This window comes from Ursus arctos, unplaced genomic scaffold (genome assembly GCF_023065955.2).
Source record: "Ursus arctos isolate Adak ecotype North America unplaced genomic scaffold, UrsArc2.0 scaffold_24, whole genome shotgun sequence".
Lineage (NCBI taxonomy): Eukaryota > Metazoa > Chordata > Mammalia > Carnivora > Ursidae > Ursus > Ursus arctos.
The window spans coordinates 15,736,087-15,763,473 of NW_026622919.1; the positions used below are offsets into that span (position 1 = coordinate 15,736,087).

Below are 27,387 nucleotides of genomic sequence, written 5' to 3' on the forward strand. Positions count from 1 at the left end.
GAGGGGAAGAGGAAAGCATGATCTGCAAGTCGGTGGCATCTATAGAGAGAGAGAGAGTAGAGAGGGAGAAATTGATGATGCAGGAGAGAAAGGGGGAAATTGCAGGAGTTCAGTCTTTGAGAAAGCAGGTGGAAATGAGATCCAGGGCACAAGTGGAAGGGCCAGCCCACCATGGGAGCGGAGAACCCCATGTGGCTGGTAAGGAGCTAGAGCTGGAGTTCTGCACTCTGTTCTGCTACAGAACCTGCTCGATAGAACCGATGCACCACATTCGGCTGCTGGATGGAATAATGTCAGAGCAACGCGGGAGGTGTGTTAGCTCACACACGGTTTTTCCTAAGTGAAAGAATTAGAATTATGAATGTCAGAAGGAAAATAAAAAATTCTGGGTTGGCTACAGCAGGGACCTTTTCAGCTCTATTTTAGTAAAAAAATTTTTTAAAAATGCCTGTAATATAGGAAGGGGAACCCGGTTCACTGGCTCAGGGCTCTACTTTCATCTACACTATTTCAGAACTGCAGGCCAGCTTTTCAGCTCTTTCCTTGTGGATATGTGTTGTACTCTTTTTTAATAGTCTCCAGCTACTCTGAGCTATTTACCTGCGGTGTCTAAGCTTCCTCACACAGTATCAATTGCTGCTTTTGTTAGTGTTCTGGTTACACAGTGGCACACATTTTGAGTGGGCTGCTTCAATTTTCCGCATGAGCTCACTTTAGTGGGCAATATTAATTTTACAGAAAGGTTTTTTTTTCAGGCATCCCTACATTGTGTTATGGCAGAAATGTCTGCATAGTAAATAAACTGGAAGGATAAAGGTCAGAGAGTAGGTAGATGATATAGAGATATTGGGGGTGATGAAGTATTAGGTGAGGACAAGGTCTAGGTCATCACCGTGTGAGGAGCAATTAAAGGGATGGGAGTAAAAGATGAGTGAAATGGGAGAGGTCAAGGACAGGAGGTCATGATGTTGGATGGGTGACTTATAACAGGAGTTAATTAGGATTTAATCAGGATTTCTTAACCTGGGGTCTATGGATGCTCTAATGATAGAATTCAGGGAGTCCTTGAGCTTGGATGGAAAAAAAATACAACTGACCCTTAAATGACATGGGTTTGAACCGTGAAGGGCCACTTTTACGTGGGCTTTTTTGGTAAATACAGTACAGTTCTATAAATGTATTTTTTCTTGATTTTGTTAGTAACATTTTTTCTCTAGCTTACTTTATTGTAAAAATACAATATATGATACATGTATTATATATGTGTTGATTGACTTATGTTACTGGTATGGCTTTCAGTCAACAGTAGGCTATTAGTAGTTAAGTTTTTGGGGAGTCAAAAGTTATATGCAGGGCGCCTGGATGGCTCAGTCAGTCAAGCGTCTGACTTCAGCTCAGGTCTCAGGTCATGGTCCCAGGGTCTTGGGATCGAGTCCCACATTGGGCTCCCTGTTCAGCAGGAAATCTGCTTCTCCTTCTACCCTTCCCCTCTGCTCATAATCTCTCTCTCAAATAAATAAATAAATAAATAAAATCTGTAAAAAAATTACATGCAAATTTCCGACTACACAGGGTGTTGGTGCCCTAACTCCCACATTGTCTGAGGGTCAACTGTACATCTTTATTTTCTAACTTAATTTTAACTTAACTAACTTAACTTAAATTTTAGCATTTTCTTCAATTATTAGTGTAGGCAACAAATCACAGTAGTAGCAAAACCTATGACTTTGTTACTAATACAAGTACTGACATTTTCATATTATATGGTAGTTGTTGCAAATGTATTGAAAAGTTGCTTATGCTCATCACTGCTTTAAAATTCTAGTAATTATTAGATCTACTAGAACTTGTTAAATATGTTAATAGGTACTAATAATTGATATCTTTGATGTTTTATACATTGTATTATAATAAAATTAGTTTCTTTGTAATCTTACATATTTTGTTTTATGCATTTAAAAATATACTCAGAAGTGATGCATTCATCATACTGTCAAAGGCGTCTATTGCACAGTAAAGTCAAAAGCCCTGATCTATTTGGAAGGTAGTGAATTTGCCAAGAATAAGAACAGGAGTAGTGGAGGAGGAAGACAGTGAGCCCAGTGATTTCTTAGAAAATGCTCTAGTTGCATATTACCTATTTATTTATATAAAGTCATAATTAGTAAACAAATATTTATTCTATCAGGACTTATATTTTTATAATTGACAAAATTAATTTATAGGTCATAGAATTTCCTTTTCTTCTTCTTGAACATCTTCTCCATCTTCTCCGTTATCTGCACCACTACCACCATCATCATGACAAACATTTACTGAATATTCTAGACACTGCATTAAGTACTTAACATGTATTATCTGTATTGATTCCAGAGCAAAAAGTGACCATAGAAAATAATTTAGTTCAGCTTCCCATTTAACATATGAAGACACTAACTAACATTCAGTAGGGTTAAATTATTTGTTAGCAATTTAGTGGCAGAACAAAGACCAGGCCTCAGCACTAAGAAATGCTATGTACTATAGACGAGGCATGTAGGCTGGATTCACCAGGGAAAAGGGAATTTTTTCCCCCATAGATACTGCCAAATGACTTTTCCAAGAAGACATATAGCAATGGTAACGCTCATCTGAAATGTGTCAGGGAGTCCCTTTCCTCATATCCTCACCAGAAGTAGATGTTCTCAATCTTGCTAATTTTTGCCGGTCCAATGAGTGAAAATAATACTGTATTTTATTTATATCTTCATGATTATTGATGAGGTTAGACATCTTCTCATATGTTACTGGGCACTTACGTTCCTCTTTTATGAATTATTTATTTGTATATTTGGCTATTTTTGTACTCTCCATATGTTTTCTATCAATGTGTGAGGGCTTTTTCTACCTTTCGGGTACTAGCTCTTTGCCTTACAACCATTCTCTCCTAATTCATCATTTGCTTCTCACTTTGTTAATTTTTCTCTTAAATGTCCCCTTATGAACAAGTTCCCCTATACATGAAGTAAAAAAAAAAAAAAAGGTCACTTTTCTTTCAGTGACTTATATGTGTGCCTTTCCCAGGCATGGCTGAATTTTACAAGTAGTATCTCCAACGTATCTCTTAAAAAGCATTTCTGGAGATAGTATTTCCTAATGAGTCAAGATTAAGTCTTTCTATTTACATTTATTTCATTGAATACTATAAAGGCAGGCTATTTTCAGCAGCTCTGATAGAAGGGTTCACTATTTCTCTGAAGAGCATAATGATGCCCATAACACTCACCATCAATTGGTACTTGGGTCATTAGTTCCTCAAGTTCCTCATCCTTGAGCTTAGTCCCCATGTTTTCCATGACGGATTTCACCCTTCTGAGTTTGACTCTTGGTCCTTAGGAAAGAAGGGTATGGAATAAAAACATGAATATTGGTGCTTAAGAGTGAAAAATGCTAATCATGGCCATGCATCATAAATCCCAAATGGAGGGTTAACCACAAGGGCACAAAGAAACTATTAATATATATATCTTCCAGATTTAGATATGTCTGTTGAAAGTAGGAAAAAATTGAGAAAGGTAATCATTGAGAAAAAGGTAAACAGTAAACAGTATTTACCTTTATGGGGAGGGATGAGATTGGTGGGAGGTAGGGGGACTCTCAGTTTTTTAAAAATTAAAAAAAAATATATATATATCTCAATTTTTTATTGTTATGTTATTCACCATACAGTACATCATTAGTTTTTGATGTAGTGTTCCATGATTCATTGTTTGCTTATAATACCCAGTGCTCCATGCAATACGTGCCCTCCTTAATACCCATCAACGGCCTAGCCCAATCCCCTACCCCTTCCCCTCTGAAACCCTCAGTTTGTTTTCCAGAGTCCATATAATTGACATATAAACATTGTATCAGTTTCATATGTACAACATAATGACTTCGTATTTGTATATATTATAATGTCATCACCACAATAATTCTTGTTAACATCCATCACTTACACAAAGTTACAAGTTTTTTTTTTCTTGTGGTGAGAACTTTTAAAACCTACTCTCTTAGCAACTTTCAAATATACAACATGGTATTATTAACTATAGTCACCATGCTACATTAGATCCCCATGACTTGACTTACACTTCTTTTATCAGTTTTCCAAGTGGTAGAATTGGATAGTTTTCTTATAGTATTTGCTGTTTTAAAAATATTTTTGTAATTAAAAATTAAAAATATAATTGTTTATAACAGAATTAGTATAAGGAGTAGAGACAGCATATTTTTCTTAATACCCATCTAGGGGACTTTGCTTCAGGTTTTTTTTTTTTTAAAGATTTTATTTATTTATTCCACAGAGATAGAGACAGCCAGCGAGAGAGGGAACACAAGCAGGGGGAGTGGGAGAGGAAGAAGCAGGCTCATAGCGGAAGAGCCTGATGTGGGGCTCGATCCCAGAACGCCAGGATCACGCCCTGAGCCGAAGGCAGGCGCCCAACCGCTGTGCCACCCAGGCGCCCCAGGTTTTTTTTTTTTTTTTTAAGGTTTTATTTATTTGACACAGAGAGAGAGAACACAAGCAGGGCTATGGGCAGGCAGAGGGAGAGGAAGAAGCAGACTCCCCACTGAGCAGGGCGTCTTATGCAGGGCTCGATCCCAGGACCCTGGGACCATGACCCCAGCTGAAGGCAAATGCTCAACCAATTGAGCCACCCAGGCACCCTTCAGTTTTCCATGAGAGGTGAACAGGGAGAACTGGCACATCTACTTGTGGTTGAAACAACAACCAGTCTGTACAGTTCTGGGCACTTACTAGAAAGCAGTGTTAGAACTTCCTACAGTAAGATGATACTTTTCCTTATATCTCCAAATGTCAACATACCCAAAGAAAAATGGTAAGTTGAGTCCATAACAATGGATCAAAAAATTGGCAAGAAGCAGGGGTGCCTGGGTGGGTCAGCTGGTTAAGCATCTGACTCTTGATTTCGGATCAGGTCATGATCTCGGGGTTGTGAGACTGAGCCTTGCATCTGGCCCTGTGCTCAGTGGAGTCTGCTTGATACTCTCTTTCCTTCTCCCTCTGCCCCTCCTCCCACTCACACAGACATGGTCTCTCTCTCTCTAAATAAATAAAATCTTAAAAAAACTGGCAAGAAGCAAAGTTGGAACATTTAACAGCAAATGGTAAACATGAGGATTTTATTTTTATTTGCTCTTTCCCTGTGTTTCTTACTCACCATCGAGGGCCTTCACACCTTTTAGCAATCTATTATTGTATACTTTTCCATCAGCTGTAAGACAAGACACAATTAAGAATAGAGATTAAATGAAGGGAAGATTAACAAAGACAACACAAAGACAATACAACATCCATTATTTCAGGGGGAAAAACCCTTCAGACTTATTTAGGATTTTATTTATTTTACCCTCAAGTGAGAATGAAACCAAAGACAGAGCTTTCACTGATATAAATCTACCTATCATTGAATTAAAAAGTCTTTATCTCCCTATTTCTCCCCTTTTCCTTCCTACTCTTACTCCCCTGGTTTTCCTTTTTCCCTTGGTCATGACTTAGGTGAGGTGATGCTCCCAGGGGAAGAGGATAATTTAGTTTTGATGATGGAGACCAGTGAAAGATGTTGCCAATTTTCAATATTAAAATGTAAGTGACAAGAACAGGATTTCTACTTTTGTGAAACTGTGCTTTCTAAAGGGGTTTTACTGGACATACACATATAATTTCAGCAGTTTTCACAAACAAAACCATAAATTCGGGTTTCAAAGATGTGCTAAATACTCACTGTGAATGGGCAGAGTTTTCAGCAGCTGCTTCTTCTCCTCCTCAGTAAGTACTAGCCCCATTTTCCTCATTGCATTGCTCAGATTATTGACATTAACTTTCTCACCTTTGGAAAGATGGAAACTGTTAACATAAGAATTTTAGGAATGGATGAAGGATTTCCAGTGACGAAAAAGTTGAACTATGGGGCATAGGCTTACTTAGAAGAGCGAACTGACAATGAAACTTGTTAACCTATATAGATTCTGAGTACATGTGGGTTGTAGATCATGTCAGAAATAGAATTTACACTTTTAATTCAAACAAAAGAAAAGCATATATAATCCCAGATATAAGTCAAATGCCAAATTATTTCCTGAATTATGGGATCTTTTGACACAGTGACTGTGTTTCCTGGCTGTCCTACAAAAGCTTCACCCTGAGATTGAACAGAGTTCACCTACAGTATGGTTCTTTAAACAATGGTGAAGTAGAAAACATTATTGGCCCAAATTCCACATAATATACGTCTATTCAGGAAAAATACCAAATCAAACAGTAAGATTATAGAACAAACATTAAATTTGTAGGGGTTAAACTTAGCATGTCAGTAGTAGCCTGAAGAGAAAACTACTATTTAAAGACATCTTTTTTTTTTTCCTATAAAGCATTAAGGTCTTAGTTAATAATGAATTCCCTTTTTACCACAACTTCTTACCTGTAAAAGCTTTTGCATCATCCATCACCACATTCAAATCAACCATTTTATTCTCTGCAAGAAAAGACAATTCAGGCACAAAGACCAAATCTTAGACTTAGAAAAATGATATGAAAAATTTAAGTTTAGAAGCTACAGGTAGGGGCAGCAGACGTTTGCTGGTGACAGTGGCCTGCCTTAGCCACACCTGCCAACTTCCTATTAGCTAAGAATAAGAACCCTGAATTAGGGAAGAAGAACAATTTGTTTATTTTGGTTTGGCATGTGCTGGTTGTGCTGAAAGATGTGCTATCTGGTCTCTTATAAGTTGTTTTCATCAAGTTTTTTTAAAAATGATTTTATTTATTTGAGAGAGAGAGTGAGGGAGAGAGCATGAGCAGGGGGGGAGGCAGAGGGAGAAGCAGACTCCCGCTGAGCAGGGAGCCTGACATGGGCCTTGATCCCAGGACCTGGAGATCATGACCTGAGCAGACACTTAACCAAATGAGCCACCCAGGCACCCCCTGCATCAAGTTTTTAATGGGAAGCCACTGGCTCTGCATTTGAATCTAAGAGCCCTCTCACTCACGAACTTTGAGCCTGGGACTTACCCCTTAGCAAATTCTTTCTAATGAATTCTACTCTCTTTGCCTCTGTGACATTTTTATCCAGATAAATTGGTCTTATTCAGTCATTAATGAAACTTTATCTTATTTTAAAAAAGTGTACAAGGAAGGGAAGGAAGGAAGATATACGAAAGAAATATGGCAAAATGGTAACATTTGTTAACTCTAGCCAGTGGATATGCAAGTGTTTGTCAGGGTGTTTGTTTTCTGTTTTGATATATGTTTGAAATATTTCATAAGTTTTTCAAAGAGATTAAAAACTAGCTTTCCTTTCAGAAGCCCTCATTTAGAAGCTCTAAGATTGGCCCTGAGGTACAGTGGTATCTGAAATACTTACCATCAATGGGCAGGTGGCTCAGTAAGTCCTGATAGTCCTCTTTCTCAAGCTCAATCTCCATGTTCTTTACAAGGGTGTTCAGGTTCTTGACATTGACTTTTTTCCCTTAGGAAAGAAGAGGATGTAAATAATTCAAGTAGGTCCAGGAACTAGAAGATGCTAGCCTTGAGTCTGCATCCACTTTACGTGTAGAGTGAAACACTGGCCATTTAAATGAACCCAGATAGTCAGTGCTAGAGTTGAGAAGAGAAAATGCTCCCTCAACATTGTGCTATAACTTTTAATTGAAATAATCATGGATGAAAAAGAAGAATTAGAGAAGTGTGATGAATTGATAAAGATAATTGACATAAATGAAATCAGAATCTCAACCTTGCTCCCCATTACTAAGAATAACGTCCTCAAATGTAGTTACACCTCAAGAAGAGTGGTCGGTTATGAGGCGTAAGTTCAGTGTCACTAAACCAGTAGAATAATGGCATAGCATGGTTCTAATCAGAAATCTAAAAAAGCAGGGGCGCCTGGGTGGCACAGCGGTTAAGCGTCTGCCTTCGGCTCAGGGCGTGATCCCAGCGTTGTGGGATCGAGCCCCACATCAGGCTCCTCCGCTATGAGCCTGCTTCTTCCTCTCCCACTCCCGCTGCTTGTGTTCCCTCTCTCGCTGGCTGTCTCTATCTCTGTCGAATAAAATAAAATAAAATCTTAAAAAAAAAAAAGAAATCTAAAAAAGCAAATGAGAAGCATAACAAACTTTAGTTCCTGTTCTCATGATTCTTACCTTTGAGAAGCTTCACACTATTCAGTAATCTCTTCTTATACACCTTTCCATCTCCTGTGAGATAGAGTAAAATTCAAGTCAAAAGAAAAAAGGATAAGGAACTCTATAATTTTATAAGACATTTTATATAATTCATCTAGAAATTCATTCTGTCTCACCCTCAAATAATAATAAAAGGAATGCCCACAATGTGGCCAATCGATTTCCTAGTTGAAACACATGGCAGTAGCTGATGCAGGCTACAAATACACCCACATATGTGCTTCTTTCTTCTTAGTTTTCCCTTCATTAACTGCACTTCGACCCCTCTGTCTTTCTCTTCTTCTTGCCTATGCTCTAGGCCCATAAGGTATTCCTATAAGCATATGTTTAGCCTGGACGGTAGAGTCTAAAAGGGATTTTATTAAAAATAGTCATCAACCCAAATGGTACTACAAACAATATTTAAATAAATTTTGTTCTCTAAACAAACTCTTTTCATAAGCGGAGGGGAAATTCAACAGGGGCAGATAACAAGGGACATCTGCCAGCCCAATCCATCTCCATAGGGGCTGTCTGTCTCAGAGGGCCCCTTCCTATGGAAGGAGTGTCTGCAGTGTTGACAGAACCCTCAGTGCCTGGCATGTGGATGTGGCCATCTCCATTACAGTCCATCTGCTGCTTTGTGCATCTCTACCCTGTTCTCTCAGAGCCAATATCCTAAGGATGCTGCAATTCTCGTAACTGGCCCCTTGAGAGCAATGTGGGGGAATGCTAGACATAGTGAGTGGCTGCAGCCTTAGGTATATGTGAGGGGAATAGGGATGGGCATTGAGCATTTGCTCCTGGGCTGATGCTTCTATCATCATAGGTTCTAGCACCCACCATGATGTGTAGGCTTGCTCATGTTCAGGGACAAGTGGGGACAGGTGCTATAGGGTAGGGGGAAGAATGTCTCCATGGAGGTCCCTGAGACTGGGCAGGAGGCACAGGTGAAGCACAGGCTGGCCTCTAGGGTCTCTGAGGGAGAGCATATGCAGGTGCCCAGGAAGGATGGACTGGTTGGATCACTGACAAATCAGAATCAAATACTGACAGTTTAAGCACATGGTCCTGGTGGTCCCCTGCTCTTAGGTGTTTATCTTTTAGTTGTTGGATTATGGGGAGATGGGAGGGCTATCATGGGTAGAACTGAGGATGTGGGGCACATTCAGGGGGCTACAGATGAATTTAGTTGTGTAGCATTTAAAATATTTAGCAAGGGGCCCCTTGACTGAATGGAAAAGAGAGGAATTTCTCACTTCTAAGTTTCTTACTTCCAAACACAGGTGACAAGAAAGGGGTTTCTTATGTCTGGACTGCATTTTCCTTAGGGGGTTTCTTAGGACATTAGACAATTCTCACCCAGAAGCCCATAATACCACATTTCCCTGAGCACCATGATGGCGTGTTAAACACTCACTAGAGATTGGCAGAGTTTTCGACAGCATCAACTGTTCTTTTTCAGTGATCTCAATTCCCATGTTTCTCAGTACACTTTTTAAGTCATTGGCTTCAACCTTTTCTCCTTTGAATAGATGGGGATTATTTCAGGTGACAATATTAAAAAATACAATTATTCTAAACTATGAAAAACATGATCCAGTACAGCATTATTTCTAACTGCAGGATGAAGTTGAAATACATGAGCTGACTTCATATACAGAGTTATTATACAATTCAGTACCTGAAAAGTTTCTTTAATCAAAATAAGAAGATAACATTCCTATTCTATATATGGGTCAATGTAGCTTGGAGTGTAACTACCCAATGACTTATGATGGTATATAAAATATACGTAATTGTACTGGTAAGTAATACCTCTGTTATTGCTTTATGACCTGAATTATGGGACTGACTGTTCATAGTGATATTTCCTGATGCAAAAACTTCACATTGAGATCCACTGTGTTCACCAATATTTTGATTCTTTGACCACTGGAGAAATGAACACATTACTGGCCAAAATATTTGAGAGTGCCCACACCTCTAAATCTCTAATGATCTAAATTATTGTCAATAAGACAAAATCATTAATAAATAAGTAAAAAAGGCAAAGCAAGCTTATTAATGATGGCTGGAGGGGGTAAACTACTGCTTTAAATAGGTAATTCTCTACAAGGCATCAAGATCTCAATTTTATGATGTGTTATACAAGTTCTCACTCACCTGTAAAAGCACTAGCTGCTTCCATCAACGTAGCCAAATCAACCTTTTCATCTTCTGTAGGAAAATTCAGAATTTAGATTCAGATGAAGATAACGAGACGTGAAAAGTTAAATAAAATTATTTTTTTAAGATTAAAAAAAGTTTTTGAGAAATCTTTACAACCAACAAGGGGCTTGAACTCATAACCCTGAGATCAAGAGCTGCACGCTCTACTGACTGAGCCAGCCAGGCTCCCCTATATAAAATTCCTAAATAAAGATTTGGTGTATGGAATCCCAGTAATTTTTCATGTTTTATTCTAAAATTTTTATTATATTTTCAATCCACAGGAAGATATAACAAAAAGTTTGAGCTTTAAATATATGTCCATTCAATTAATATAACTTTTATTTCATAAGCTATTAAAAATCTTTAGAGTGTTATGGTGAATGGAATGTTTTGTTTGTTTAGTTAGCTCGCCCTAGAGGTCAGTTTTCCTTCTTTCAGACCTAGTTCTCTTGCATTGAGAAGAAGGTTGAGATGGGTTAGAGCCACGGTTCTCAAAGTGCGGTCCAGGGACCTCTGGAGTCACCAATACCCTTTGCCTTTTACACTTTTGACATTTGCACTGGTGGTGCAACAGTAGAGGTGGGTGAAATTGCTGGCATCTTTGCGTGAATCAAGACCATGGCAACAAATGTACTAGCAGTCATTGTGTTCTTCATTGTGCATGCTTGTAGCAAAAGAATGTCAGTTTCACTTGAGTGTTGTTTTTTTTTAATGATTTTTTATTATATTATATTAGTCACCATACAGTACATCCCCAGTTTCCGATGTAAGGCTCGATGATTCATTAGTTGTATAACACCCAGTGCACCATGCAATACGTGCCCTCCTTACTACCCATCACCGGTCTATCCCATTCCCCCACCCCTCTCCCCTCTGAGGCCCTCAGTTTGTTTCTCAGAGTCCATAGTCTCTCATGTTTCATTCCCCCTTCTGATTACCCCCCCTTTCTTTATCCCTTTCTTCCCCTACTGATCATCCTAGTTCTTATGTTCCATAGATGAGAGAAATCATATGATAGTTGTCTTTCTCTGCTTGACTTATTTCGCTTAGCATTATCTCCTCCAGTGCTGTCCATGTTGCAGCAAATGTTGAGAACTCGTTCTTTCTGATAGCTGAGTAATATTCCATTGTATGTATGGACCACAACTTCTTTTTTTTTTTTTTAAAGATTTTATTTATTTATTCGACAGAGATAGAGACAGCCAGCGAGAGAGGGAACACAAGCAGGGGGAGTGGGAAAGGAAGAAGCAGGCTCATAGCAGAGGAGCCTGATTTGGGGCTCGATCCCATAACGCCGGGATCACGCCCTGAGCTGAAGGCAGACGCTTAACCGCTGTGCCACCCAGGCGCCCCTGGACCACAACTTTTTAATCCAGTCATCTGTTGAAGGGCATCTCGGCTCCTTCCACGATTTAGCTATTGTGGACATTGCTGCTATGAACATTGGGGTGCATATGGCCCTTCTCTTTACTACGTCTGTATCTTTGGGGTAAACACCCAGTAGTGCAACGGCTGGATCATAGGGTAGCTCAATTTTTAACTTTTTAAGGGACCTCCACACTGTTTTCCAGAGTGGCTGTACCAACTTGCATTCCCACCAACAATGTAGGAGGGATCCCCTTTCTCCACATCCTCTCCAACAATTGTTGTCTCTTGCCTTGTCTATTTTTGCCATTCTAACTGGCGTAAGGTGGTATCTCAGTGTGGTTTTGATTTGAATTTCCCTGAGGGCTAATGATTTTGAACATTTTTTCATGTGTCTGTTAGCCATTTGTATGTCTTCATTGGAAAAGTGTCTGTTCATATCTTCTGCCCATTTTTTGATTTGTTTATTTGTTTCTCGTGTATTGAGTTTGAGAAGTTCTTTGTAGATCTTGGATACCAGTCCTTTATCTGTAGTGTCATTTGCAAATATATTCTCCCATTCCGTGGGCTGCCTCTTAGTTTTCTTGACTGTTTCCTTGGCTGTGCAGAAGCTTTTAATCTTGATGAAGTCCCATAAGTTCATTTTATCTTTTGTTTCTCTTGCCTTTGGGGATGTGTCATGAAAAAGGTTGCTTTGGCCGATGTCGTAGAGGTTGCTGCCTATGTTCTCCTCTAGAATTTTGATGGATTCTGCCTCACATCGAGGTCTTTCATCCATTTGGAGTTTATTTTTGTGTATGGTGTGAGATAGTGGTCAAGTTTCATTCTTTTGCATGTAGCTGTCCAATTTTCCCAGCACCATTTTTTGAAGAGACTGTCTTTTTCCCACCGGATGTTTTTTCCTGCTTTATCAAATATTAGTTGCCCAAAGAGCCGAGGGTCCATTTCTGGTCCATTCCATGCCCATCTGTTCCATTGGTCTATGTGTCTGTTTTTGTGCCAGTACCATGCTGTCTTTGTGATCACAGCTTTGTAGTACAGCTCGAAATCCGGCATTGTGATGCCCCCAGCTTTGTTTTTTTTTTTTTTCTTTATAATGATTTTTTATTATATTATGTTAGTCACCATACAGTACATCCCCGGTTTTCGATGTAAGGCTCGATGATTCATTAGTTGTGTATAACACCCAGTGCACCATGCAATATGTGCCCTCCTTACTACCCATCACCGGCCTATCCCATTCCCCCACCCCCCTCCCCTCTGTTTTTTCTTTTCAACAGTTCCTTGGATATTCGGGGCCTTTTCTGTTTCCATACAAATTTGAGGACTATTTGTTCCAGTTCTTTGAAAAACGTCCTCGGTATTTTGATCGGGATAGCATTGAAAGTGTAGATTGCTCTGGGTAGCATGGACATTTTAACTATGTTAATTCTTCCGATCCATGAGCATGGAATATCTTTCCATCTTTTTATGTCTTCCTCAATATCACTTAAGAGTGTTCTTGATAGTGCAGCAAAAGGTATTGATTTTATTAAATCTTAACCCTTGAGAACACACCTTTTTAATATTCTGTATAATGAATTGAGAAGTTTGTATAAAGCACGTCAGTTGTATACTAAAATACAATGATTTCTTGAGGAAAATAACTTGTATGATTGTTTGAGACTCAAACAAAATAGTTGCTTTTTCATGAACACCATTTTCACTTGCAAAAACCCAGTTATTCAGAGTTTGGTATTTGGGAAGCATCTTTTTGAAAATGAACAAAGTGAGCCTGTTATCTTAAGAAAACAATTGACAGTAGATGTTTCAGTGGTAGAGTATCAAGTTTTCAAACAAAAATTTAAGTTTAGAAAACCTTATATCCACACCATGACTTGATAGGTTCTCAATACTTAAACACTTTTTTGATTAGACAGGTGGTGATATTAACAAATGTGATTTTTTGAAAGATTTTTAAAAAATGTATTCATTAAAGTCCAAGATGGCAGAGGAGTAGGAGACCTTAGTTTCATCTGGTCCCAGGAATTCAGCAAGATAGCTATCAAATCATTCTGAACACCTGCGAACTCAACCGGAGATCTAAGAAAAGAATAGCCACGACTCTACAAAGAGAAAAGCAACCACTTTGGGCAAGGCAGGAGATACAAAGAAGTGAATCTGAGGTGATATATATGGGAAGATGGACCATGGGGGGAGGGAGCCTCCAAAAGCCGGCTACTGGCAAGTGATAACAGCAGCAGAGCACAAAATCAGAAGTTTTAGAGGTCTGCTCCGGTGAGGGACTTTCCAGCCTGAAAGCTGCTCAGGTGGCTAAGTGGGAACAGTGTGGTCTCAGGATCCCCAGGGTCACAGGAAGACCAGGGGTGCCTGAGTGCAGCAGAGTTCTCACGCGTCGGAGTGGAACCTGGCTGCAGTCAGTGAGCCCAGGAGTGGGCTTTCAGCTTGGGGTTGCCATAAAACTCGAACTGCGGCACAGTCAGGTGACTGCTCCCTGAGCAGGGGTCCAACAAGCAGCAGAACAGTGAGACCCCCTTCCTGCCTGGGAGGAATGGAGCAGGAACACGTCGCAGGAGTCTCCAGGGTTTGGAGACTGGAAAGGGGGTCATGTGCCTGAGATAAAAAGGCTTGTCACAGGCTGGGTGAATGTGGACTGTGGTGGAAGACCAGGGAGACAGGAGTGATTGACTGCTTTTCTCTGGGGGCTCACTGAGAAATGGGGCCCCAAGCTTTCTGCTCTGGAGCCAGAGATTGGGAGGCCGCCATTTTCATTCTCATCCTCTAAAGCTGCGTGGAAAGCCTTCAGGGAACAAAAGCCACTAAGAGAAAACCAAACACCTGGACCTGGACCTGGACCCCTGGCAACGGCAGTACAATTTCGCCTGGGGCAAAGACACTTGAAAATCAAAGCAACAGGCCCCTCCCCCAGAAGATCAGCAAAAACATCCAGCCAAGACCAAGTTTACCAATGAATGAGAACTACAAAACTCCAGCACTAGGGAAATACACCACATAGAATTCATGGCTTTTTCCCCATGATTCTTTAGTCTTTTTTTTTTTTTTTAATTTATGTATTTGAGAGAGAGAGAGAGCAAAAGCGGTGTGAGGGTCAGAGGGAGAAGCAGACTCCCTGCTGAGCAGGGAGCCTGATGTGGGACTCCATCCCTGGACTCCGGGATCATGACCTGAGCTGAAGGCAGACGCTTAACGACTGAGCCACCCAGGAGCCCCTTCTTTAGTCTTTAAATTTAAATTAAAAAAAATTTTTTTCTTTCCTTTCTCAACCAATTTCTTATTTTATCAACTCTTATTAAAATCTTTTTTAATTTTCATTTTTAGAATTACATTCTATCCCTTCATTGTATTTAATTTTATTTTTCTATATATATAAGGTTTTCTTACTTTACAATTTTGGGATGCGGTTTCTTCTAACAGACCAAAGTACACCCAAACTCTAGGGTATGGCTTTGTTCTATTCGCCTATCTGATCATATTCTCTCTTTCTTTTTCCTCGTTCCTTTTTTTGTTTGTTTTTGTTTTTTGTTTTGTTAAAGTCTTTTAAAATTTTCATCTTTACAGTTACATTCTACCCTTTCAATGTATTTAATTTTATTTTGGTACATATATAAGTTTTTCTTTCTCTACAATTTGGGATCTAGTTTTCTAACAAACAGACCAAAATACACACAGGATCCAAAGTATTGCTCTATTCTGTTCACCTGTCTGATTACATTTATTTATTTGTTTATTTATTTATTTATTTGGTTTTGGCCGTCTTCTGATTTGTTTAGTGTTTATTTCTTTGGGGTTTTTGTTGCCATTTTAGTATTTTGTTCTCTCGTTCATCTATTCTGGACAGAATGACAAAATGGAAAAACTCACCTCAAAAAAGAGAACAAGAGACAGTACTGACTGCCAGGGACCTAATCAGTATGGATATAAGTAAGATGTCGGACTAGATTTCAGAATAATGCTTATTATTATTAACTATTTTATTTATATATTTATCAGAGAGAGAAAGAGAGAGCACACAAAGAGGGGGAGTGGTAGGCAGAGGGAGAAGCAGGCTCCCCACTGAGTAGGGAGCCTGATGTGGGACTCAATCCCAGGACCCTGAGATCATGACCTGAGCTGAAACCAAGAGTCAGACGCTTAACTGACTGAGCCACCCAGACACCCCTGTTCTAAACATTTTTGTCTTCATTCTGCTCCTTTTCCTGTTTCTCCCCCACCCCCACCTATGTATGTGTGCATGTCAATCATACAAACTATGAACCTCTGCTTCCCACTTCTAGTATCTCTCTCCCTTTCACCAACCACATCCCATCAGCCCTCCCCCTTTATAACCAATGTAGTTCCTTAATAAAGAACCTTATCATCTGGACCTTGGCAGCAGCCTCTAATTGTACCTCTGCCCCTGGTTTTTCTCTCCCCATAATGTGTTTCCTCACGGCTTTCAGAGTAGACTAGTCATTGTCTATAGGATAAAGGTACCTATCCCTATCTATCCGTCCATCCATCTAATAGGCTCCACACCCAACATGGGGCTTGAACTCATGACCCTGAGATCGAGAGTTGCATGTTCTACTGACTAAGCCAGCCAGGTGCCCCAGGATAAAGGAATCTTAAAATGCTCACCAATAACTGGTAGGTGGCTCTGCAGGTCCTGGATTTCGTTTTCCTCAAGTCTGAACCCAGTATTTTGTAGAACATTTTTTAGGTCACCGACACTAACCCTTCCTCCTTAATAAAAATAAGAAAAAGTAAATAAGGATGTCACAAATACAAAACGTAGGCCATCAACCCTACCTAGAAATGAAAGTACAAAGAAGCTCTTTACAGCAAGTTGTATGGGAGTCAGGAAGAGCATATGATACCGTTAACTGAGCTTCTGAGAGAAATTAATGTGAGGGAGAAAAAAGTAAAGAGTTTGGCTACCAGTAAATTAGGCAAAGACAACAACCAAATCATGTTATTCTGGCCAAAAAGTAAGATTTGAAACTTGGTACAGTAACAGCAAATTACCTTCTTAATATAATTATACATAAAGAAAATCTCCAGGTAATAAGGCAGAATAACTGAAAACTACTGGTGTAGTTTCGATCAAATCACTATAAAATAGGAGGATTTACAGAGAGTCAATTTCAGATAAGTTAAATAATACATGAAGAAGTGAAATCTTAGGAAATCAAGATAAAGTGTATATGATTTTTTAATACACTATCCAGATAGCAAAGGACTTTCTAAATAAAAAAAAAGAAATCACAGAAGGAATGACTGACATAATTAAATACATAAAAATGAAAAATGTCTATATCAAAATACAACATAATGGACAAAGAGTAGATTTTTGGTTGCTTAGGTATGGGAGAGCTGCGGGGAGGGGAGTGATGACTAATGGGTACAGTATCTTTTTGGGGTGATGAAAATGTTCTAAATGAATTGTGGTGATGATTATGCAACTCCATTAATATACTAAAAAAACACTATAAATGGGTGAATTGCAAGGTATGTAAATTACATTTCAATAAACTGTTGTAAAAAATACAACATAATAAAGTAAAAATGCAAATAACCAACTGGGAAAATATTTTCTGTAACTACAACAATTGTACTAATATCTTTATAAAGAGTCATTTGAATTAATAGGAAAAAGCTTGGATTCTGATAGGATAATGGGCAAAAGGAAGGAACAAATAATTAAAAGACTGAAAGAATGATATAAAAACAGTTTTAACTTCATTGATAACAAAAAAATCAAAACATTAATTAGATTCCATTTTTCATTTATCAAATTGGCAAGGATCAAAAATGTGAAAATAATATATTGTGGCCAGGGCATAATGTGAACCAGTACTTTCATCCACTTATATATATCACAGCCTTAAACATGTTAAGATTTATTGGATTTACCAGAAGAATCTATCCAAAGAAAATGGCTTAAAGTTGAACAAAGATCACAGATATATAAGAGCAAAACATTGGAGACTACCTAAGTGTTCAATAAGAAAGGAATGATTAAGTAAATTATAAATACAACCTGATGATAGAATCATTAAAAATAGTGTTTACAAAGAATTTTTAAATGACATGGTGGAATTCTTACAAAAAAAATTTTAGGATTAAGTATAGGATATATAAAATATACTGTAAGAGTTTAATTATCTATACACACATATACACAGAAAAAAGAATAGAGAGAACTATAATAAAAAAGGTAATATTACCTGGGATTATGGGTAATTGCATGTTTTTTCTGTATGCTACATTATATATTTCAGATTTTTCTCAAATACCCAACACACAGTAGAGACTTGGATATTTGTTGAATAAATGCATAATTTCCTGATTATTTATATAATCAGAAAAAACAGTTACAACAATCTCAGATTTTATTGTCCTTATCCTTTTTCTCACTCACCTTTGAAAGATTTCACACCCTCCAGTAATTCTTTCTCAAACACTTTTTTATCAGCTGTAAGAAAAAACATTTTTGAGTTTTTGACAATTCATAGAAATGCAAGTGTTTACTTTCAGAAAAGGGAAATTTAGAAATTTATCATTCATTCTCAATGAATTAGAAAGTATTTAGAAAACTCAGTGTAGTGACTCTATCACTGGACAGAATACAAGGCTATTGCTAGTGGCTAGTTTGCTGAAATACACACAGCTTTTTCTTTCTCATTTTCTCCTCCCCAGTTTTACTTCTTTTCTTTTTTTAGCTTCTGCCCTTTCATCTTCTTCCAGCTTAGACCTTAGATTTCCCTGAAACGGATAAAAGAAATTGTCCTGGGGCGCCTGGGTTGCACAGCGGTTGAGCGTCTGCCTTCGGCTCAGGGCGTGATCCTGGTGTTATGGGATCGGGCCCCGCATCAGGCTCCTCCGCTATGAGCCTGCTTCTTCCTCTCCCACTCCCCCTGCTTGTGTTCCTTCTCTCGCTGGCTGTCTCTATCTCTATCAAATAAATAAATAAATCTTTTAAAAAATTAAAAAAAAAAAGAAAGAAATTGTCCTATGATGGGACCTCTGATTGAAGAGGTCTTAGTTCCCCAGACCAAAATTTAAACAATAAGAACAGGCTTTTTTAAAATGCTAGGATTTTTTTTTAAAAAATTTTTGACATAAAATGTTTCAAACAGAATTTCTTTCTTTTTTTAAAAAATAAGATTTGTTTATTTATTTTAGAGAGAGTGAGCACACAAGTGGGGGGAGAGGCAGAGGGAGAGAGAATCCTCAAGCAGACTCCCTACTGAGTATGGAGTCTGACTTGGGGCTTGATCCCAGGACCCCAAGATCATGACCTGAGCTGAAACCAAGAGTTGGCTACTTAAATGACTCAGCCACCCAGATGCCCCAAACAGTAGAATTTCTAATACAAAATCTTAAAACTTCTGTGAAGTTTTGAGGACTTGAGGAGACGTGGTCACTGAAGACATGGTCTCTGTTTTCCCAGAGTTTAGGATAGTGCCATGCACACAACAGATCTTCAATAAATGTTTGTTGAACGAGTAAGCTTTTAGATATCAGTGAAGTAGAACTTCAATGCTTACCAGAAACTGGCAGAGTTTTCAGAAGCTTTTTATGTTCCTTGTTTGTGATCTTTATTCCCATGTCTTTCAGAACATTTTTCAGGTCCTCAGTAGGAATCTTCTCTCCTTTAGAAAGAAATACATATACATAATGAAACATCCTTCCCAGGTAGAGCTGGGGGGACGAACTAGGCATAATGAAGCCTTGTTTAGCTATTCAGAATCAAGGTGGGGGGAGTCAGAAATTCTTTTTTTAACCCAAGAGGATATCTTCAATGATAAGATGATACCATATATAATAAGTAAAACAGAGATTATATAATTTCTTAGTAATTTAGATGTGTTTGATGGCTAACAATTCAACCACTAATATAACATCTGTATTCTTTTCTCTCCTTTCCCCCCTCTTCTTCTTCTTCCCTCTTCTCCTTCCCCTCCTCTGGGCCGCCCTGCCTCTTTCCCCTTCCTCTTCTTTTACCTGAATTATGGGACTAGTTTTAAAAATGACAATGAAAGCTGGCTCTCTGTAAAAACTTTCACCTTGAGTAAATTTATATTTACATAATTACACTGTAAGTTGGGCATATCAGATAGGGGATAGTTTTGAAATCACATATTTAAAAATCTGCTGGAGAGAAAAGAAAGCATAGAAACCATAAGAACAAGAAATCAGGGAAAAGAATGGGCTAATCTGGAAAAAAACTAAAACAATATCTAGAAATAAAAATATAATTATCGAAATTAAAATCCCAATGGACAAATAGTACAAGACACAGTTGTAGAGACAGTGAACTGGAAGAGAGGTTTAAGAAAAGACAAAAACATAAAAATAGGGAAAATATGAAACGAAAGATATGAAGAGCAGAATGAGAAGGTTCAATGTACATGAACTAGGAGTTTCCAAAAGTGAGAAAAGAGAAAAAAAGAGAAGAGGCAATATTTGAAACATGAGGTCTGAGAGTTTCCAAAACTTGATGAGAGGCATAAATGTTCAGTTTCAGGAACCACAAGTTCCAAGCAGGAAAAATGAAAACAAGCCCACACTTGGCGACATGATACTGAGAATTTCAAAGAGAGATAATCTTAAACGTAACAAGAGAAAAAGAGATTAACTCTAAATAAACAATGAAGACTTATAGCTGACTCTTTACAGCAAAAAAAGGCCAGAAAACAGTGGATACGAATCTATCATCTTTCTATCTATATTCATATGTATTTTCTTCTTTCTCTTTTTTTCCCCTTTTAAATTTAAATACAAGTTTATTATAGGTTAACTTTACAAGTTGGTTTCAGGTTACAGAATATTCAGATGGGACTGTAACTAAATTTGAGAATTAACATAGCCCAGAGATAGTACAACTGTCTCCCACAGACAGACTGTTGGAACTTTGCTTCTCCTCATTCTGGGGAGAGAAAGAGGACATCTTCATTTGCATGAAGGACAGTTGCAGCTTCTTAGTTGGAAACACAGAGCTGTTTTGTTGTTACATGGAAGTTAAGTTCAAATATGTGTAGAAGGGTCCACAGATGAGTAGCCAAAAGGGGAAACTATTTCAGCGGTTTAATGATTATCTCTCAGTTCCAATTCTACCCTTCTAAACTCTGCTTTGTGATGCTGAGGCCAGGACTCTAGACCACATTTCCCTTTTGATAGCTGGTTCCATATTAAACTCTGTCAACGGATGGGGATGGTGGGAGTGGGGAGAGAGAGAGAGAGAGAGAGACTGAAAGGCTGTCGGATGAAGTTCCTTCCTGTAGCAATAGATGAATCCAGTTTCAGTTATTCAACCTTGTGGAACCAGTGTCATTACACTCTTCAGAGATACTAGCAGCACACTTCAGAGGTCTAAGGTAGAATGATTATCTACAAGTTTAGACAGAGTCAAAGAATGACTCAAGGCTGAGTGTAAAATAAAGGTATTTTCAAAGACTAACCCTTGTTGAAACGACTAAGAAGGATGTACTTCAAGAAGAATGAAACTGAACCCAAAAAAGAGTAAAAGTAAAAAGCAATGGTGAGCAAAGACAGTGGTAAGTGTATTTAAGTTTTGCGAAAGATTGGATTGAAATTGCTTTGCCCCGGCTTTCAATATACTCATTTGGCAAAAGCTCATTGCTGTTTAAATACAAGTTTGTGCTTACTCTGTGCCTGCAGCCAGGCAGCTGAACTAGAGTTGAAGTGAACTGTGCTGACTGTTCTCATTTTAAATGGATGATCCTCAGGTGAGTCCTTGATTCTGCTGGGCAACCACCCTACACTTTGCTGGTGCATTAACTTTCCTGCTCTTCTTGCTGACTACTTCACTCCCACTCCTCCTCCCTTCCCCCTCCCTTCCCCCTCCCCTCCCACTCCTCCTCCCTTCCCCTTCCCCTCCCCTTCCCCCTCCTCCTTGTTTTTTTCAAACCATCACTTCCTCCTCTTTCATTTGATCATAAATTCTTTTATCTCTCTCTCTTTCTCTTTTTTAAGATTTTATTTATTTATTTGACAGAGAGAGAGAGCCAGCGAGAGAGGGAACACAAGCAGGGGGAGTGAGAGAGGAAGAAGCAGGCTCCCAGTGGAGGAGCCCGATGTGGGGCTTGATCCTAGACTGCTGGGATCACGCCCTGAGCCGAAGGCAGATGCTTAACGACTGAGCCACTCAGGCGCCCCTATCTCTTTAATTAAAAAAAAAAAAAAAACCAAAGCCTTCTCTTGATGTCTTTCATTAATTTACTTGCCTCTTTGTTCCACTTCTTTGCTTCCCTTTGCAACAAAATTTCTCAGATATTCACTGTTTCTAAATCCTGTCTTCCCATTTTTTTAAAAAAAAATTCATTTAAATTCCATTTAGTTAACATATACTGTATTATTCGTTTTAGGGGTAGAATTTAGTGATTCATCAGTTGCATAGAACACCCAGTGCTCATTACATCACGTGCCCTCCTTAATGCCCATCATCCAGTTATCCCATCCTCCCTCCACCTCCCCTCCAGCCACTCTGTTTGTTCCTTACAGTTAAGAGTCTCTTATGGTTTGCCTCCCTCTCTGTTTTTAATCCTATTTTATTTTTCCTTCCCTTCCCCTATGTTCATCTGTTTTGTTTCTTAAATTCATATGAGTGAAATCATATGGTATTTATCTTCTCTGGCTGACTTGTTTCGCTTAGCATAATACCCTCTGGTTCCATCCACGTTGTTGCAAATGGCAAGATTTCATTCTTTTTGATGCCTGAGTAATATTCCAGTGTGTGTGTGTGTGTGTGTGTGTGTGTATGTATATATACCAGGTCTTCTTTATCCATATATCTGATGGACATCTGGGCTCTTTCCGTATTTTCCATATTTTGGCTATTGTGGACATTGCTGCTATAAACATTGGAGTGCTGGTGCCCTTCTGAATCACTATGTTTGGATCCTTTGGATAAATATCTAGTAGTGCAATTGCTGGGTTGTAGGCTAGTTCTATTTTTAACTTTTTGAGGAACCTCAGTACTGTTTTCCAGAGTGGCTGCAGCAGTTTGCATTCCCACCAACAGTACAAGAGGATTCCCCTTTCTCTACATCCTTGCCAACATCTGTTGTTTCCTTAGTTGTTCATTTTAGCCATTCTGACTGGCATGAGGTGGTATTTCATTATGGCTTTGATTTTTATTTCCCTTCCCATTTTCTCTTAAACTCACTTCAGTCAGGCTTCTTTCCACCCTCACTACCTGAAACTTCTCGATACCGCTAATGGTATTTTGTGATTTGAGATCACCAACCATATCTCTTCAACCCTTACCAGTTCAATGCATACTAGTCCAAGTTTTGATTGCTGGTATCTCTTTGAGGGATTTCTTTGGTCGCCAGAGCTACTCTGCTTATGCCCAATGACTGGAAATGCCAGTGGAGTAATATTGCTTTCCTCTCCGTGAGCACTTCTCAACCAATGACTGATAGGGGTTGGTGTAAAAATAACATAGCTGTCCCACTCCTCCCCGAGGTTGTGTTCCATACCATTTCCTAGATATTTTCCAATGGGATTAAGTTCCAGTTACCTTCTTGGTAACTTGCCTGATAAACACATACTTTATTTGCTGCCTTCATTCATGTCTCCCTTCTCTACTACCCTATCTGTGTTTCCTGGGCTCACCTCCCACATAAACTACCTGTATATATGATCTCGGTCTCAGGGTTTGTGTCTGGGGGCACCTAACCCAATATACTTACTTGGCTTTCAGGACACCATATTCTCTTCTACCTACTTTACTGGTCACTTCTTCTTGGTCTCTTTTGCTTTAACATTTAATGTTGAAGTGCTCCAGGATTACTCCTTAGTTCTATCTCCTTCTCCATATATATTCACCCCTTGGGTGAATTCATTCCATCCGATTTCAATTTTATATTTTTAGCTAAGATATCTTTCTTGAATTTGTGACTGGTAACTTTTTAGCTGACATCTCTATTTCAACGTCTATTAGATATCTTAAAATATCTCAAACTGAACTCCTAATTTTCTTCCATCTAAACTTGTATTTCTGGCAACTTTCTCCAGACTCCAATGGCAAGGCTATCCTTTCATTTGTTGAGGACAAAAATCTTTTTTTTTTTTTTTTAAAGATTTATTTATTTATTTATTTATTTATTTGACAGAGATAGAGACAGCCAGCGAGAGAGGGAACACAAGCAAGGGGAGTGGGAGAGGAAGAAGCAGGCTCCCAGGGGAGGAGCCTGACGTGGGGCTCGATCCCAGAATGCCAGGATCACGCCCTGAGCTGAAGGCAGACGCTTAATGACTGAGCCACCCAGGCGCCCCCAAGACAAAAATCTTAAGAGTCATTCCTGACTTCTCCTTGTATCTAGTTTCCTTCAGGAAACCCTGTTGACTCTTTTTATTATTTTTTAAAATTGAGATATAATTGACATGTAACACTATTTTAGTTTCAGGTATACAACATAATGGTTTGATATTGGTATAAATTATGAAATTATCACCACAATAAGTCTAGTGAAATCCATCACCACAATAACTCCTTTAAAAATACATCCACAATCCAGCTACTTTTTATCATCTTCACTGCTTTCTGCCCTGGTATGAGTCACCAGCATCTCTCACATGGATTACTTTAAAGCCCTTTTAGGGCTCTACTCCCTATTCCCCTCCCCTCCCCTCGCTGAGTTTGTTCTCCACACAGAATCCAAGAAGATGTGATGAAAACATAGGTCAGATCATATCATGCCTGTGGTCTAAAACCTGCAATGGCTTTCCATTTCTCTCAGACAAAAAGCTCAAGTCCTGGCAGAGCTCTCACAGTCCTGACTAACCCTGCATCCGTCACCTCCGGCTCCCCAACTCCTATTACTTTTCTCCTTCCTTATTCAGCTTCAGCTACACTGACCTTCTTGCTGTTCCTTGAATAGTCCAGGTATGCTCCTGCCTTTGGGTCTTAGTCCGTGTCCCTTCTGCCTACAACTCTTTTTCTAGAAGTCTCCATATGGACAAAACCCTTACCTCCTTCAAGTATTTGCTCAAATGTCACCTTCTCAAGAAGGCCTGATTATCTCTTTAAAGCCACAAGTGCCTCTTTCCCCAATATACCTTGCCGTTCCAATCTCCTTTAGTCTATGTTTCACTGTTCTCTACAGCATCTATCACTTTCTAACAAACTTTATAATGACTTATTTATTATGTTTATTGTTTATTGCTTGTTTTCCCTGCTAGCATATAAGCTCCAGGGCAGCAATGTTCTCTGTTCTGTTTGCTGATGTATCCTAAGTGTCTAGCCTGGAATGTAGTAAGTGCTCAGTAAACAGTTGTTAAATGAATAAATGGAGGGAGGAAACACTATTGTGTTAAAAATATAGTTTCATATAAAACTTTAAAGGCCACATAATATACTCCTCATTGTAACATCTCACTCACCTGTGATATTTTTAACTTCATCCATCAGCACATTTAAGTCAATCTTCCCATTATCTTTAAAATAAAAAAGCGCCAAAAAGATTTTTAGAAAAATTGTGAAATAGAAACCCAAAATTCAACCACTTGAAACATTTTTCCTAGAAGTTCATTATTTTTTCCCGTCCTCAGTGTAAGTTAACATAGCTCCTGCATTTTACACTATCAAAACCCACACAGCACAACACACGAGCGAGTTTTAAAGCACTCTTTCCTTCAAGACAATCCACTATTTATTTATTGGGCTACTCTTTCTTAGGCACGGGTCTGAAATGTTTTGAGAGTTTAAAAATTTTGTTTAAAAATGATGTTTCCATTTGTCAGTGCTGACTTTACCTTTGGGCTTAGGATCCCCTTGGCATCAAGTGATCCCCTTAAAGGATAGAGCCCTGGTACGCGTGCCCGGCTGCTTCTAGGTTGCCAACGTGATAATCATCATGTTGATATATCCAGTTAAATTTCCAGGCATGATGACAAAACTTTTGTTTCGCAGTACCTATTCTCAATTGAAAGACTTTTTCATAGATGATGCACTTAGTTTCTTTAGTCTATTTCTCAAAGTCTGAAGTTACTAGAGGTCAGTGGATACATTTTTAGTAGTCTATAAAATTGCAAGTTTGAGAAACACTGGATAAGATAGTTAATTAAGATAGTAGTTACAAGATGCTATTGCTCTAATAGGCAAGATTCCATTTGGAACCTTAAGACTGCCTATGGACATACTCCTTCTCCACTTCCAACTTGGCCAAAGGTGTCAGTCCATCACTACTCAAACATGTTCACACTCTTATTTCATTTTGTGTAATAATAATCCTAAGATTGTAAATTCCCTCAAGGGTGGGAAACCAAGAATCACTTTGCACTCCTACTATTACCTCAACATTCATTTAAGGGTCTGCATAAGATTGATGATCCATAAATGTCTACTTAATAATTAAGTTCCAGTACAATGCAAACATATATTATAAAGAATGAATTAGCTTTAAAATCAGTACACATATTCCAGGTTCTTAGATATGGAATTTCTCCTTGCTTGTTCTTTTTTATGTCTTTTCGTTTATGATAATCTTTTATTGATATCCTTTTATAATATTACAGCATTTATGATGATGATGATGATGATGAAGCAGAATACTATCATATTATGACTTTTAAACAGGATAAGGAAGAACCTTTAGTGGAGAATAGTCTGTGCCTGTAAAGGACAGATCCCCTCATGTCCTTTACTTTGTGTGTCTCTAATCAGCTCCACTGAGGCCCACTGGGCCCCTGAAACAGTTCTGCATCCTATCTCACATGATTCCACAGATGTACAAGGTAGTCCACAAGAATTAGATTAGAATTAGCTGCATACTTTAAATCATTGTGCTGGTATCTTTTCTCATGTTTCAGGATACTAGAAAAACAAGGCAATGACAAATATCTGCATTTATTGAACTGATTGGTAGATTAAAAGAGCTACCAAAGGGATTTAAAAAACAAAGAAAAAGTCATTTTTGGAAAAACTGCTTACCTCTTATTAGGGTAAACGATCTGAGGGTCTAGAACAGTGCCTGACACATCACAGGCATTCAATTAAAGTTTATGGAATAAAAGAATGAAAGGTACTACTGATTTACATATTCATTGACTTGGATCAATCTTATATCTTTACTACTTCCTCAAGGGGACAGGAGTCTCTCAAAATTTCCTCATGCATTTTCCTCAATTCTACTAGCATGAGTCTAATATATGCCAAGTTTAATTAATTACATTGAGCACTGCTATGTATCTTCTTAAATTTATTATATCTAGTCGTTCATAGCAGTATAGCAGAGTGGCTAAGAGACAGTTTCTGGAGCCAGATTGCCTGTCCACCACTTAATGAGCTCTCTGACTTTAGGCAAACTACTTGACTTCTCTGTGCCTTAGTTTCCTTAAATGTAAAATGGAAGTAAAAATACAACCTGCCTTGTAGAGTTGTTAGCAAGATTAAATAAGACAATATATGTGGGGGCGCCTGGGTGGCACAGTGGTTAAGCGTCTGCCCTCAGCTCAGGGCGTGATCCCGGCGTTCTGGGATCGAGCCCCACATCAGGCTCCTCCGCTATGAGCCTGCTTCTTTCTCTCCCACTCCCCCTGCTTGTGTTCCCTCTCTCTCTGGCTGTCTCT

At 38.7% G+C, this 27,387-nt stretch overlaps 1 protein-coding gene across 1 annotated transcript in view; it reads right to left on the minus strand.

The window, feature by feature from the left end:
• The window catches only part of EFCAB3 (EF-hand calcium binding domain 3), a 209,054-nt gene that overhangs the window by 43,882 nt on the left and 137,785 nt on the right, over positions 1-27,387 (minus strand). The window contains exons 80-91 of the mRNA XM_048212646.2: positions 25,201-25,254; positions 19,338-19,442; positions 18,209-18,262; positions 16,426-16,530; positions 10,375-10,428; positions 9,629-9,733; positions 8,188-8,241; positions 7,410-7,514; positions 6,468-6,521; positions 5,772-5,876; positions 5,208-5,261; positions 3,266-3,370 (exon numbers count right to left, since the gene is read on the minus strand). Coding sequence (XP_048068603.2) covers positions 3,266-3,370; positions 5,208-5,261; positions 5,772-5,876; positions 6,468-6,521; positions 7,410-7,514; positions 8,188-8,241; positions 9,629-9,733; positions 10,375-10,428; positions 16,426-16,530; positions 18,209-18,262; positions 19,338-19,442; positions 25,201-25,254 — 954 coding nt within the window. The remainder of the gene's footprint in view (positions 1-3,265; positions 3,371-5,207; positions 5,262-5,771; positions 5,877-6,467; positions 6,522-7,409; positions 7,515-8,187; positions 8,242-9,628; positions 9,734-10,374; positions 10,429-16,425; positions 16,531-18,208; positions 18,263-19,337; positions 19,443-25,200; positions 25,255-27,387) is intronic.